This window comes from Microcaecilia unicolor, chromosome 10 (genome assembly GCF_901765095.1).
Source record: "Microcaecilia unicolor chromosome 10, aMicUni1.1, whole genome shotgun sequence".
NCBI classification, from domain to species: Eukaryota; Metazoa; Chordata; class Amphibia; order Gymnophiona; family Siphonopidae; genus Microcaecilia; species Microcaecilia unicolor.
The window spans coordinates 182,551,949-182,566,413 of record NC_044040.1 but is presented as its reverse complement, the minus strand read 5'-3'; the positions used below and the strand labels follow the sequence as shown (position 1 = coordinate 182,566,413).

The 14,465-nt window shown below is 42.1% G+C and overlaps 1 protein-coding gene across 13 annotated transcripts in view; it reads right to left on the bottom strand.

Moving 5' to 3' along the window:
• The window catches only part of MBNL1 (muscleblind like splicing regulator 1), a 320,658-nt gene that overhangs the window by 13,264 nt on the left and 292,929 nt on the right, over nt 1–14,465 (bottom strand). For 12 of the 13 annotated variants that reach the window (XM_030216350.1, XM_030216347.1, XM_030216344.1 and 9 more), the window contains one exon: nt 6,063–6,137. In XM_030216350.1, the coding sequence (XP_030072210.1) occupies nt 6,106–6,137 (32 nt within the window). In that variant the 3' untranslated portion in view covers nt 6,063–6,105. Of the gene's footprint in view, nt 1–6,062; nt 6,138–8,036; nt 8,100–14,465 lie in introns of those variants that run through there. The other variant, XR_003943570.1, reaches the window with a different exon arrangement.

The window sequence follows — 14,465 nt, the reverse complement described above, 5'->3', positions numbered from 1 at the left end:
AGTCGGAGCGCACTGAGAACAGTCCGCCAGGGACAGAGGGCCCCCTCCCCTCTCCATGTGCCCCAGGGAGGGTGGCTGGGGGTTCTGGGGGAGGGCCATCAATTTTTCCCACTTTGTATGGTCAAATTTATCTAAATATTGAGTTGCTGCACTTTTAGCTGGATAAGTGGCAGCAAAATATCTAGAAAAGGACTATTTTTTAATGAAAACATAATGAAGGGATATAGTTCTATGTGAACTGCTATCATAACAGATAAATTTGCAGAAATTCCAATTATCACCATATACAAATCTCCAATCAATATTTATTTTTAGAAAAAAGTACTGGGATATCAGAATCGTCACACCCCTTTACCCAAACAACCTCATTCCGTTTTAATCATTTTGCAAGACAGTCAACACTTCAAATCATAAAAAACAATCATTCATATCATAAGCCCATGCAACTGATATAAATGTCCACGGCCAAATACTGCAAACATAGTTCACATTTCCATGTAGTCAAAATCCATCCATCTGGAGGTGGAATTTGAAGTGTTGGCTCGCTTGCAAAATGATTAAAATGGAATGAGGTTGTTTGGATAAAGGGGTCAGTGAAGGGTTGTGAAATATACCGGCATGTAATACATGTAAACCACTTCGACGGTACCACAGAAAGGCAGTATTTCAAATCCCATTATCTTTACCTCTTCCCCTCCCCCCCCTAAATGCTGACCAATCCTAAGATTGCACTATTTTGATAATTGGCCTTTTTCAGAAGATTATGATATTGCAGTAGATTTTTTTCCTATAAAAATATATGTACTGGAGATTTATATACCGTAAATATACCTTTATATAGGTCACAAAACTTACGGCCATTTTTAAGGTCAAAAGTCTGGGGGGTTCTATATGTGAATCCCTTCTCTTCTCTACCCACCCATGCAAATTCCAGCATATCCCTTTCCCCTTCCTATCTCCATTGCCCCCCCCCCTTTATGTCCTGGGCTCTCCTGAAGTCCTAAGGACAACAGCCAGCAAATTCTTCCCTCTCCCTTCCCCATGTGGCTGCTTGCCTTCATATCTCTTGGCATGGGGCCTTTCTGTACAGGTCCATGCCCGATGTGCTGCTGTATCCTAACCTCTGCCTGACAGAAAATTCATCATGGGTCCAGCTCCTACTCCCTGATAAACACCAGGGATCTCTAGTAAGAGGGTATTAAAGGATGATGTGGGGATACAGTAAAATGGATGCCCGAAGGGTTCCAAGGAGATCTTGAAGGTGGGAAATTGTAGAATGGATGGTGTGCCCACAAGCAGTCCGAGGAGATTATTGGATATCAGGGGTTTGGGGAGCTGGGTGGTGTTATTGCTGCACTGGCCCATTAGTGCATTGCTGAAAGCGTAGCTTCAGTCTTGCTATTGGCAATGCACTCAGAAGGAGAATTTTCTAGAACTAGGCGCCTGGTTGAAGCCTGTTCTATAAAGGAACCGAACCACCTACTTTCATTATAGAATTCTAGTGTAACAGCAAAACCAAGTGCCTATAAATTAAGTGTGAGAACGTACATCAGTTACAGAGCTGGCGTTAGTTCCTGGGGCATGTGTGTAAGTTACTGTATTCAATAAGTTATGGGCATGAGAGTCCCACTCATTCCCCTCTCATGTCAACGCCTACTTGTAAAATAAAAGCTGAGGGGTCCTTTTACTAAGCCGCGGTAAAAAGTGGCCTGCAGTAGTGTAGGCGCGTATATTGGGCACGCGCAGGGCTAGTTTTTACCGCATCTACAAAAAAATGGATTTTTTTTAATGGGACAGGAAAAGAGCCTGCTGTACAAACGAAACCAGCGCATGCCCAAAACTGGCCTGAGCCCTTAACGCCACCCCTTTATCTAGCGGTAAAGGCTCACTGTGACGCTCGCAGTGACTGGTTGGCATGCGCCAAGTGCCAATTACTGACGGAACTGATACGCGGAGGAGGAAATAAATAAATAAATATTCCATGTTATGGGAGCAGGGGCGTAGCCAGACACCCAATTTTGTGTGGGCCTGGGCCCAAGATGGGTGGGCAGAAGAACTCCGTCTTGTCCCACAAGTGATTTGGTCTCTCCCTCTCTTGCCTGCATGCCATATGGTCTCTCAAACATCCCCCCTCCCTCGCATACCTCCTCAATAGCAGATTTTCACCAACGAGCAGCAACTAATACACACTGCTCATGTTATCCCCACAGCTTTCCCTCTGATGCAACTTCCTGTTTACGCATAGGTGGGAATGCATCAGAGGGAAGACTGTGGGGCCAACATGAGCAGTGTGTATTAGTTGCTGCTCACTGCAGGCAATGATCTGCTATTTACAAGGTATGCAGGAGAGACAGTTGTTGGGAGTTTTCGACTGGTGGGGCTTGGGGATCTCTGCCAGCCACATCATAGGTGTGCTGTTACTGGGTGGGCCTGAGCCTAAAGTGGGTGGGCCTGGGCCCACCAAGCCCACCCTTGGCTACGCCAATGGGAGTAAACTAAATTTGAAATTACCGCCAGGAGGGTGCGCTGGCCTGGCGCTAGTCTCATTTGGTATATTTTCGGCATATACCCCTCTTAAAGGCAGGGTTGTAGAGCCTAAACACTAACCCTGTGACGCTATCACTCTGACCCCTCTATTTTTTTACTGCACAACTGTAACTCTGACTTGTACTGATTTTAGGCTTTACATTTTTTGTTCTGGATTTAAAGTACAAGTAAATATAACTTTAGATCCAGGACAAAGATATGTATATCTATATAAATAATTCTCACCTCCAATTCTGAAGCTCACTGTGTGGCAGGGAAACACTGAAGCCCTGTCCTGTTGTAGGCTGTCAGCACCACTCACTCTTGACTCTCACTCATACACCCGCCCTCAGCCACGCCCCATCCAGACATAATTCGCAACCCCAACGTTCTAATGAAGCCCGAAGCTCCGCCCACATCCGTAGTTGTGTAGACCGCTGTTCGCCCATGACTGTGTGCCCCGCCCTCGCATCAAAACGTTATGACGTCAAGGGCGGAGCACTAACAGTCACACGACGCTCACTGGTGGACGCAAGGAAGATTGAAGATACGCGACGTCACTATTTCGCGCAATGTCGCGGTTCTGTGAGGTGCTGGCTGGGAGCCCAAGACGAAGCATGCTGGACGGGGTGAAGAACAGAAGGTGGCTGCACGTACGTTGTCGCGGTCCACGGATGATCCTGACAAGACCGAGGTAAAACAGTGAACGAACCGAAACTGTTAAAAGCCGGGGGAAAACCTTGCTAGCGCCCGTTTCATTTGTCACAGAAATGGGCCTTTTTTGCTAGTTTAATTATAAAATGGATAAATTTACCATATATTATGTTTTTTTATTTTGAAGCTAGAGTCGGAGTGGGTACATTTTTATCAAATCATACTCCACTCAAAAATGCTTCCAACTCTGCACAGTCTTACTTTAAAGAGCAGATCTTTAAACCAGGTGCCTGCATTTTCCCATGTACTATCTCTCGGATTCTATTTAGGATGACTTAAGTTGCGCACACAGATCCAGTCATATTGTGTTAACAAGACAATCAGCGCCGATAATTGCCACTTAAGAAGTAATTATTGATACTAATGGGAATAAATCAGAATTCATGCACAGAACCGTCTAAGTTTAAATTCTAAGTTGCATAGCTGAAAGGGGGTGTGGCCATGGGGATGAAATAGGCAGGTCATGGGCATTTCTAAAATCTATGTGCATTATTATAGAATACATCTGGTTCGTGCCTAATTTAGGTGTCAGCATTTACACCAAGGTTTACTTGGCGTAACTGAACATGACTAAATCTAGTCGTGTGGACGAGTGCTCAGTGTATTCTATAAACCGTGTGGAAATTTACGCTTTATTTCAGTGCCAATTTTTTTGCGGGCATTCCAAAATTTGTGCGCATAGTTACAGAATATGGCTCTCTGCGCCTAAATATATGAGCCAGGATTTACGACATGTTTTTGTAGGTATAAATGGACGTGCTTAATTTTAGGCGCTGGGATATCAACTAAGCATATTCTATATACCGTGCCAAAATCTAGATGCCGCTTATAGAATACTCAAAGGTGAAAATGTTTTCCACACAGAGTTTTTAGGCGCCATATATAGAATCCCCCCCTATATGCATAAATATTTAGAATACTGGCATTTGTATGCATATGTGTGTACACACCCACATAAATGTTAGGCAGGATACTTAGGTGCGATTCTGCAAACACCCACACAACTTACATGGTGTGTATCTGCAAGGGGATATACATAGGGGCAGAATATGGGCAGGTCATAGGCAGCTTCCCACTCATGCAGGTAACGTACAGCATGGTGTAAGTTGAACATGTCTCTGCCGCATTTAGGCATCCACAACTATGCCAGCTCTAAGGCTGGTGTAATTGCAGGCATCTAAACATTAGGTGCACTGATATCGGGTTATTGCATAATGCAACCTAGGGGCCCCTTTTACCAAGCTGCGGCAAAAGGAGGCCTGTGCTGGTGTTGGCGCATGTTTTTGACTCATGCTGAGGCCCCCTTTTACCGCAACAGGTACAAGATAGGTCTTTCTTTTTTTCAAGAAATGACCATGCAGCAAGTGAAGCATTTGTCGTGCGGTGGTGGAAAGGGCATTCGGGCTAACCTGGCGGTAACTGGGCGAGTGGTACTGCCGGGTACACACCGGTGCTACAAAAATAAATATATTTTTGTAGCGCCGGATATGACGGCGCACTGGGGGTGGGAACTACTGCCGGGCTGCTGCGGTAGCCCGGCGGTACTTCCTTTTTAGCGAGCAGTAAGCCTGTTTACCGCCGCTTTGTACAAGGGGCCCAACGTACCAAGTTTCTGTTATACAATAGGTTTCTATCACGTGGCCTAGGAGTGTCTAAATGGAAGCTCCCACTTATAGAATTGCCCCTTTGGTGTGAAGTGAAGTTCTGACTTATGCAGTACCTGTACGGGCAAATACTGGCCACACCCCCAGTTACTAAACAGGTTTTGCAGCTACCACATAAGCCCTCAGATTCTATACATGACACCCAGAATTGTGCTCCCAAATTTGAGTGCGCGCTCAAGATGAGTGCACAAATTGAGAAACAAGCCAATTAACATCAATAATCGGGTACTAATATCCAATTATTATTGTTAATTGGCACTCATTAAAATTTGTGTGCACATCTGGCTGCACGCTGAGTGGAGGAGTGGCCTAGTGGTTAGAGCACCAGTCTTGCAATCCAGAGGTGGCCAGTTCAAATCCCGCTGCTGCTCCTTGTGATCTTGGGCAAGTCACTTAACTCTCCATTGCCTCAGGTACAAACTTAGATTGTGAGCCCTCCTGGGACAGAGAAATATCCAGAGTACCTGAATGTAACTCACCTTGAGCTACTACTGAAAAAGGTGTCAGCAAAATCTAAATAAATAATACTCTATAAGGCATGATGCCTAATTCTATTAGCACATAACTTAAAAGCGGGGACACGTGGCCATGAGCAAGTCAGGGTGTTCTGAAAAGTTGCACGTAGAATTACAGAATATGGCCTCAGTGCGCCTAACTTGGCCACCAGCATTTATACCAGATCGCAGAAGACGTAAGTCTGGTGGCTAAAGTTAGGCAGGGGAAACAATACTACGCACGACTCTATAAAGGATGTGCCCCCCTCCCCCTTTATAGAATCACGCTTAGTGCTGTTTTCGGCACCAAATTTTGAGCGCTTGAGAGCCATTTACTTGAATCCAGCCCAGTAAGAGCAAAACTTTACTGCACTTCAGTAAACAGCCATCTATATTCTGCACTAAAGTACTTCATAAAGAAAGCATTAATTATAGAAGCAAAGTCTGTATACTGTGACAGAACAACCTCGTAAATAGATTTTTTTGCTATTAATAAAAGCTACTGGACAAAATAATTTTGCTTTTTAACAATATTTCATTCTGAAAACTTTCCAGGTTTACAAGAAGCCTACAGCATAACCTCTGCAAACTAAAGGATAAGCTGTACAGACTTATAACAACATAAATGGCTTCAGAACTACGTGATAGTGAAATAGACACTTACTGTTTGGTGAGAGAATGTCTACATCTGTGTAACATACTTGTGGCTAGTCAGATGATCTGTAGATATTATGGGTATCTATAGATAAAATATTTCAAAGGTGAATATGACATGGTTACAAAAATACAATTACGTGACTAAGTTGCTGGTCTTACAATTTTTTTTTAATATCCATATTTTTATTGAAAGTTTCAAATACAAAAAAGATTGAATGCAGGACCAATGGCTTATGTATTAAATACTAAAATATAACTAATTATTGCACAACAACTTTAAGTAAGTGCCACCAGCTATACACGAAGTAAAAGATGTTATAAATTACAAAAGTTCATGCAGAGCAGTAATTGGAAAGAAGTCCTTTTTGTTGGCCTACACAAAACTGTGATCTCAGAGTTTTTCCTCACATATTTTAACGTATGACAACAGTTTCAACCAATGGTATAAAAAGTGGGGTTTCACCTACATTTTATTAATTAAAAATATTTTAGTAAGAATGAAAACAAAATGATTTTTTGTATTTTATAATTTTTTTAAAATTTAAATAACAATCTATTGATAAAAAAAGATAAAAATCAAAACCAAAAACTGTGAAACCTGATTAAACAAAAAGCTCTTTAGTCAAAATTATGCTTTGTTGCAAAAAGAGAACCTATAGTGTAAGGACAAGATCTCCTGCAATGTGACTAGTCAATATGTTATCTGTATATAAAAGGCCGTTTTCAAATGTATGCATTTGTTCAGCCAGACAATGTTAGGATTATTATTATTATTTAGATTCTGAATCAATGTTGTAAAATTGAAAGTAAACATTGAAACTGACTTCCTAGCTACAGCCTTAAATATTTAGAATGAGATTATCCCCCTAATTCTATAAATGGTGCTCTACATTGCGCATGTGCCCAATTTGTATGTGCAATTTAATAGAATAACAAGCCAATTAGCGATGATAGTTGGGTACTATCAATTATTGGTGCTAATTTACATTAATTAAAATGACACATTAGGGACTTAATTCATGCCATTTTTGTTCCTTAACGCGATTTAAATGACCCTAACGCTACTAGATTAAAAAAAAATACCATGGCGATATTTAAGTCACCGCGGATTAAGTGGTAATGAGATACAGAACACGCAAATGTATGTTTTCCCATCTCATTATTGTGCAAATACCCTGACACTGCAGTAATACATAGCAACTCGTGTTGAGTCCAAAAATCATGGTAAAATAACCCCTTCTTTTTGCCCAGGAAATATGACCACTAGCAGTAGTCATGTGAGACTACCCACTAGGGGCGCCATTTTGGATGTGGCACTGGACTGGGCAGGAGCCAACTGGCCATCGCTTCTTCCCATAGACCCCTGCAATACCAGGATCCCACATATTACTGAATCCGGTAGAAAATCAAGGTGCAATAAAAGGCAAACATTTACCACACCTTGATGAATTCCCCCCACCCACCTCCTAACTTTATTTTATTTGAAACTCTAACAAAGACTGGGGATAGAGAATTCTACAATACATTTTTCTTGAAACACTATATTTTTTTTATTTGAAAAGTAGGGCTAATAACAGCAGGGCTTCCCAAACATGTTCTGGAAATTAACAACCAGTTAGATGTGTATGAGATAACTGTTCGTATGCTAAATCATCTCATCCACTTGCATTACAGATATCCTGAAACAAGACTTGCTGTGGAGTCACCAAATCATTGATAGGAAAAGGGACCATTGAAGCAATCAAGTTATGATTTTTAAAATGATTGTGAATGATGTTCTATGTAATCACAGTCAAACAATTTAGAGAACGCTCAATATCCAAAACGGCCTGAAACAGAAATGGAAGTCACATTTGTAATTCCCGGAAGTGAAAACATAGATTTTTGGGAGTTATTCCCTATTTTTCAAGCAGTATGATTTTTGCAACTTTACCATGTGGCACAAAACTAAGCTTCAAGCATATAACGAAACTTTTCATACCATGTTTTTACCGCCGCAGGACAGGATGTTGCACTCAACTGTGTAGAAGCATCAAGGGTTTGGCTGTTGAAACATAACGACCTTGAACTCCAACTAATATAGATGCATGGCCAGATCTTAAAGCCTTTTGCAGGCATGCAAGCTGCAATTTATGCCATTAAATAGCTGCAGCACTAGGCAATATATCTATCTGCTTAATGATAGATATATTTAGCTTTTTGAATTTTGTTACAGTGCTTTGCCAACGTGATATGAAGACCCAAGACAGATAAGCATGAAATGATCCTAGCTGGGGTGTGTAGCAGAAGCTGCCTCTTCAACCTATGCAGCAGTGTGCATGAAGCTTTAGAAATATGCAACCTATTTTTTCATGCTTTCATTTATATTCATTATTTTATTGCCATAAATAGGGCATTCAGCAAAAGGTAAAATAAATTTGAAATATTTAAATTTACATTAAATACTTCAAATATGTCAGGCAATGTTTGGCTTACTACAGTATATCTACTTCTCTATTTTTTCTTTTTTTTTTTTTAATTAATATGTATTATTTTAAATTACCCTGAACATTCTAATAATACACATGATTGTTTCACTTATAATAGCAATGAAAAATCAATTCTATTGAGTGGTTAAGCATTTTTCATGGCTGCAGTGTAATTAGAAAAAACCCCCATCTCCAAATAGATCACAGGAACACTTTTAGCAGCCGTTAACAATATGACAATACAGTTCAAAGCTACAGTGTCACTGAAGCAACTCAACTGTAGAATGCCATCTGCTCAAAAGCTATGGATGACTTTGGAATTCCCCAAGTTGGCAATGGAAAATCCACAGTGGTCCAATAAGATCAGTGGACCAGGCTGTGCTTCTTCAGAGATTTTCAACAGACTGCACTATAGATGTCTGATAGTAGGATATAATCTGACTCTATCCATTTTGGGGCAAAAAATATTAAAATGGAAAATTAGCAATGTCAGAGTGTGGTACTGTTTCAGGGCCAGTTTTGGTTAGGAGCCACAACCTGTAGCTTGTATGCTTGTATCTTGAGTCTGGCCACTAGGGGGGTATGTCTACAAAAGGGTGTTAAGTCCTACACTTGCTCAGCGCACATGAAAACACTTATTGCAAAGTGTGCTAAAGCATTTTGTGGTAAGTAACTTGTTTGCATGTGCTAAGCACACGGTATGTTTTTTAAAATTTATTTTCTGGAGGGGCATGTTGAGGCAGAGAGAGGGCGTGGATGCACAATCCAACTTGCGTGTTAGTGCATCCATAATGTGGGAGCTCTTAGCGCCTTCACGTTACGTGTGCTAATGCCAAGATTAGTGTATGACCTGAAAAAGAAATACCTGAAAATGCCCTATTATCCTGGGTGCACTAGAAATGTGCTTAGCGCTCAGGGAAGTCCTGCGTTATAATGCACTAAGCCTATTTAATAGCACACCTTAGTAGACATACCCTTAGGTGTTGCTATTGTAAGATTTCTGATTCTCTTTCTACAAGGAATGCGGATGTTGCATCCTGAGCATCCTCAAACCCCTCTCTTCTGAGGAGCAAAAACTGGGCTTAGGAAGCAAACCCAGGCAGTCCAAATGCAGTATTGCTATTCAGCCACTAGAGCAGTCCAGGGTACAATCTTATTAAAGCAAAACTCCCACTGACTCCACTTGTGAAACTCAGCTTATTTTGAAGAGAATTTAACAATGATACCATCAATGGTATGGCTTGTGATATACTTTAGAACTGATCATTGATACAGAAATATTTATTTTTAATCTTACTCATGTTGCTTCTTTTAAAAAATGCATCACACATGTACGAAAGCAAAGATAAATTAAAACATGTATGATATCACAAGCAGCACTGTCCATGTAATTAGTTGTACTGTAATAAAGGATTGAATAATAGGAAATAATTTTAATATGATTTATGAGTTGCTGCTAGGAATGAGCACAAAATATCTTTGGTTCACTTTTGGGCCACTTTTCCATGATTTTTGGACATTTTTTGGTTTGTTTCACACTTTCATTTTCATAAAATTCTTTTAGAACATGCACTGGAACTGAACACATTAAAGGCCCCTTTTACTAAGTGGCAGTAAGCCTCAAGCTACTTCTGGCTAGCACTGGAAGCGTTTGAACTGCTGTGTCTCACCTACAGAGCTACTGTTAGAAATATGCAATCTGTCCCTAAAATCGAGTGTAGTACCGGAAGACTGGAGGGTAGCCAATGTTACTCCGATTTTTAAGAAGGGTTACAGAGGAGATCCGGGAAATTATAGACCGGTGAGTCTGACGTCGGTGCCGGGCAAGATGGTGGAGGCTATTATTAAGAATAAAATTGCAGAGCATATACAAAAACATGGACTGATGAGACAAAGTCAGCACGGATTTAGTGAAGGGAAGTCTTGCCTCACCAATCTAATGCATTTTTTTGAGGGGGTAAGCAAACATGTGGACAATGGGGAGCCGGTTGATATTGTATATCTGGATTTTAAGAAGGCGTTTGACAAAGTGCCTGAAGAAATTGCAGAGTCATGGAATCGGAGGTAGGGTATTATTATGGATTAAGAACTGGTTGAAAGATAGGAAGCAGAGAGTAGGATTGCGTGGCCAGTATTCTCAGTGGAGGAGGGTAGTTAGTGGGGTCCCGCAGGGGTCTGTGCTGGGTCCGTTGCTTTTTAATGTATTTATAAATGACCTAGAGATGGGAATAACTAGTGAGGTAATTAAATTCGCCGATGACACAAAATTATTCAGGGTCGTCAAGTCGCAGGAGGAATGTGAACGATTACAGGAGGACCTTGCGAGACTGGGAGAATGGGCATGCAAGTGGCAGATGAAGTTCAATGTTGACAAGTGCAAAGTGATGCATGTGGGTAAGAGGAACCCGAATTATAGCTACGTCTTGCAAGGTTCCGCGTTAGGAGTTACGGATCAAGAAAGGGATCTGGGTGTTGTCGTCGATGATACGCTGAAACCTTCTGCTCAGTGTGCTGCTGCGGCTAGGAAAGCGAATAGAATGTTGGGTGTTATTAGGAAGGGTATGGAGTCCAGGTGTGCGGATGTTATAATGCCGTTGTATCGCTCCATGGTGCGACCGCACCTGGAGTATTGTGTTCAGTACTGGTCTCCGTATTTCAAAAAAGATATAGTAGAATTGGAAAAGGTACAGCGAAGGGCGACGAAAATGATAGTGGGGATGGGACGACTTTCCTATGAAGAGAGGCTGAGAAGGCTAGGGCTTTTCAGCTTGGAGAAGAGACGGCTGAGGGGAGATATGATAGAAGTGTATAAAATAATGAGTGGAATGGATCGGGTGGATGTGAAGCGACTGTTCACGCTATCCAAAAATACTAGGACTAGAGGGCATGAGTTGAAGCTACAGTGTGGTAAATTTAAAACGAATCGGAGAAAATTTTTCTTCACCCAACGTGTAATTAGACTCTGGAATTCGTTGCCGGAGAACGTGGTACGGGCGGTTAGCTTGACGGAGTTTAAAAAGGGGTTAGATAGATTCCTAAAGGACAAGTCCATAGACCGCTATTAAATGGACTTGGAAAAATTCCGCATTTTTAGGTATAACTTGTCTGGAATGTTTTTACGTTTGGGGAGCGTGCCAGGTGCCCTTGACCTGGATTGGCCACTGTCGGTGACAGGATGCTGGGCTAGATGGACCTTTGGTCTTTCCCAGTATGGCACTACTTATGTACTTATGTACTTATGTACAGAGACACAGGAAGTTGTGTCCGAGGAAGCAGAGCACAGCAGAGGGAACATTTCCGGGGCCAACCAGAGGCAACTTGCTCTCCTTACTGATGCTGCCGGCAGCCTGAAGAAATGATGGAGGTCAGCTGAAGGGGAGAAGGATGAAAGTGATATTGGACCGTGCAGGGTATGTCTAGGTTCTAATGGCTGGAACTAAGCCCTCCTTGGAGGCCAGCCCCAGGGAAGTTTGTCCCCCCTGCCCCCCCTCCCCCCAATCGGCGCCCCTGGAATGGGCTACCACATGCAAACAGGCAAAATAACATTTTCTGTGGTAGACAGTTTGCGTGCACTAACCACAAATTAAGTGCTCAACAGCCACTAGTAAAAAAGATCCCTAAATTTGCCTCCACTGTTCCAAAAAATAAGAAATTTGTATAATTATTCCAGCATAATTTTAAAATATCAGTGGGTTGAAATCTGGTATCTATTTTATCATATTTAAATCTTCAGTTTAATCACATTGTACATTAATTCTAATTTAGAGGCCCTTTTACTAAGCTGTATTAAAAAATAGCCTGCACTAGTTTTGGCACGTAGAATTGGCTTATGCTGCGCCATTTTCTACCATGGTGGGGAAAAGACCTTTTTCAAAATGTGGCAGTAAATGGTTGTGCGCTAATATTAAAATTAACGCACGGCTATTTACTGCCTGAGCCCTTACTACGCCTATTTAGAAGGCAGTAAGGACTCACACAATACTCATGTGGTAATTGGGCAATGTGGCTGCGCTGCCGATTACCGCTGGGAATGCCCCCGTTGTAGAAAATAAAAAAGAATTTTCTACCGCAGGAAACTGCGCATGCCAACTTCAGAACTACCGCCGGGCACCCGTGCTACCCTGGCGGTAAGGCCAGTTTGGTGTGCGCTATTCGTGCAGTAGCCCTACCGCGGCTTAGTAAAATGGCTCTTAGGTTCAGCTGTTTTAGAAGGGGTTATTTGTGTATTTATTTGTAGCATTTGTATCCCACATTTTCCCACCAATTTGCAGGCTCAATGTGGCTTACATTTGCCGTAATGGCGGTTGCCATTTCCGGGTAACAGAATTACAAATGGCATTGAGTTAAGGTGCATACATGGGTTGAGAAGGAATGGTCTATTAAGAATTAAAAGGTTTCAAAAATGTGCGTGTGTCGAAAATGTGGCTCTGGTATAGCAATCGCGGTGCAAAATTTACACGCCCCTGCGCTGGCACACAGCACAACGCTTTAACTTCACTGCCGTAGCGTCATCACTTTTTTTTTTTTACAAATGCAGCCGCTGCTGAACGCGAGGAAGAGAGAAAACTGAAAAGAAGCCAGCAATCACGGCGGAGCTAGTTGCTCGTTCGTGCCACAGGTTTTTTAAAAAAAAAACCAGGAGCTGAGAGGAACTGAAGCAGGCTCACAAATCAGTGTAGCACGATGGAGCTGCTTGCTTGTTTGTGCCTAGGGGAGAGGAAAGGTAACAAACTGGCGCGTTTTTTTTTTTTTTTTCAATCAAACAAGAAACTGGCTGCCTCTTCCAAAGGCTAAACACTGGTGTCAGCTAAACGCGCTGTGATTGGCTGAGAAAGACCTGGAGGGGCATAATCGAAAGGGACATCCAAATACTTTTGATTTGGGCGTCCTCGCACGTCCCGATTCTCTCCGGCGGTAGTCATTTCGGGCACGCAGAAAAAAAAAACACGTCCAAGAGAAGGATGCCCATTACAAAATCTGAAGAAAAAAACGTCCAAGTGCTCGTCAGGGACGTCCTTTTTTATTTGAGAGTGAGGACGTGTGTGAAGCAGTCTTTGGAATGCGCAGAGCAGCCAGCATAACGATTGGCTGCTCTGCGCATGCTCAGCTGGCCGACTGGCTTCCCCTCCTTTGCATGCGATTTCCTTCATGCATGCCCATTTTTTACCGATTCGCTAAGGGGTCAATCGGTAAGGGAAGGGCTCTTTACGTGGAGTTAGTGCATCTGGCTGTCAGTTCTGTGTTATTATCATTTTGTGATTTGTATTTTAGCTGGTAAAAAAAGATTACAGTCTAATAAGAAATCTACAGTATATTTTGCTTTTAACCAAGCAATTCCAGTCTGACCAACCAGAAAAATGTTCTTTAGGATGGTAGCTTTGAAACCCTACAGTCAACTTGAGGCAGTGTCCATTTCAGTAGCAGATCCACTCTCCCCTAACCTCTATCTAGTTTAATCAGTTTTGATAGAAGGTTAGGGGCTCATGACCCTTATTGCCCAGATCCCTGTCAGTCCACCCCTGGCTTGAGCCATTTCCTTTAAAAAATTTGAGCTGCATGTGCAGCGTGGTAACTTTTGCACTCCAGTAATTTGTATCTGCTTGAGGAACAGGTTGCAAACTACTTGTATGATTTGAAAATGCAATCATCTCCTGTATGTTTCCTGCCCACGATTCTAAGTAAAAAATGTGTATGCTTTGAAACAGCACACGCGTTTTATCTGCATACAAGAGCAGGAAGAACATTTCAAACCTCATTTGTAAAACAATGTGCATTTACAAAAAGGGTTGCAGATTCATGGTATAGCCTCCCAGTGGAGATGAAAACTGCATCTGACTGTAAGAAGGCATGGGACACGCACAGAGGGGTCCTTTTGCTAAGGTGTGCTAATGGATTTAGCGCATGCTAAATGCTAGAAGCCCATTTTATACCTATGGGCTACT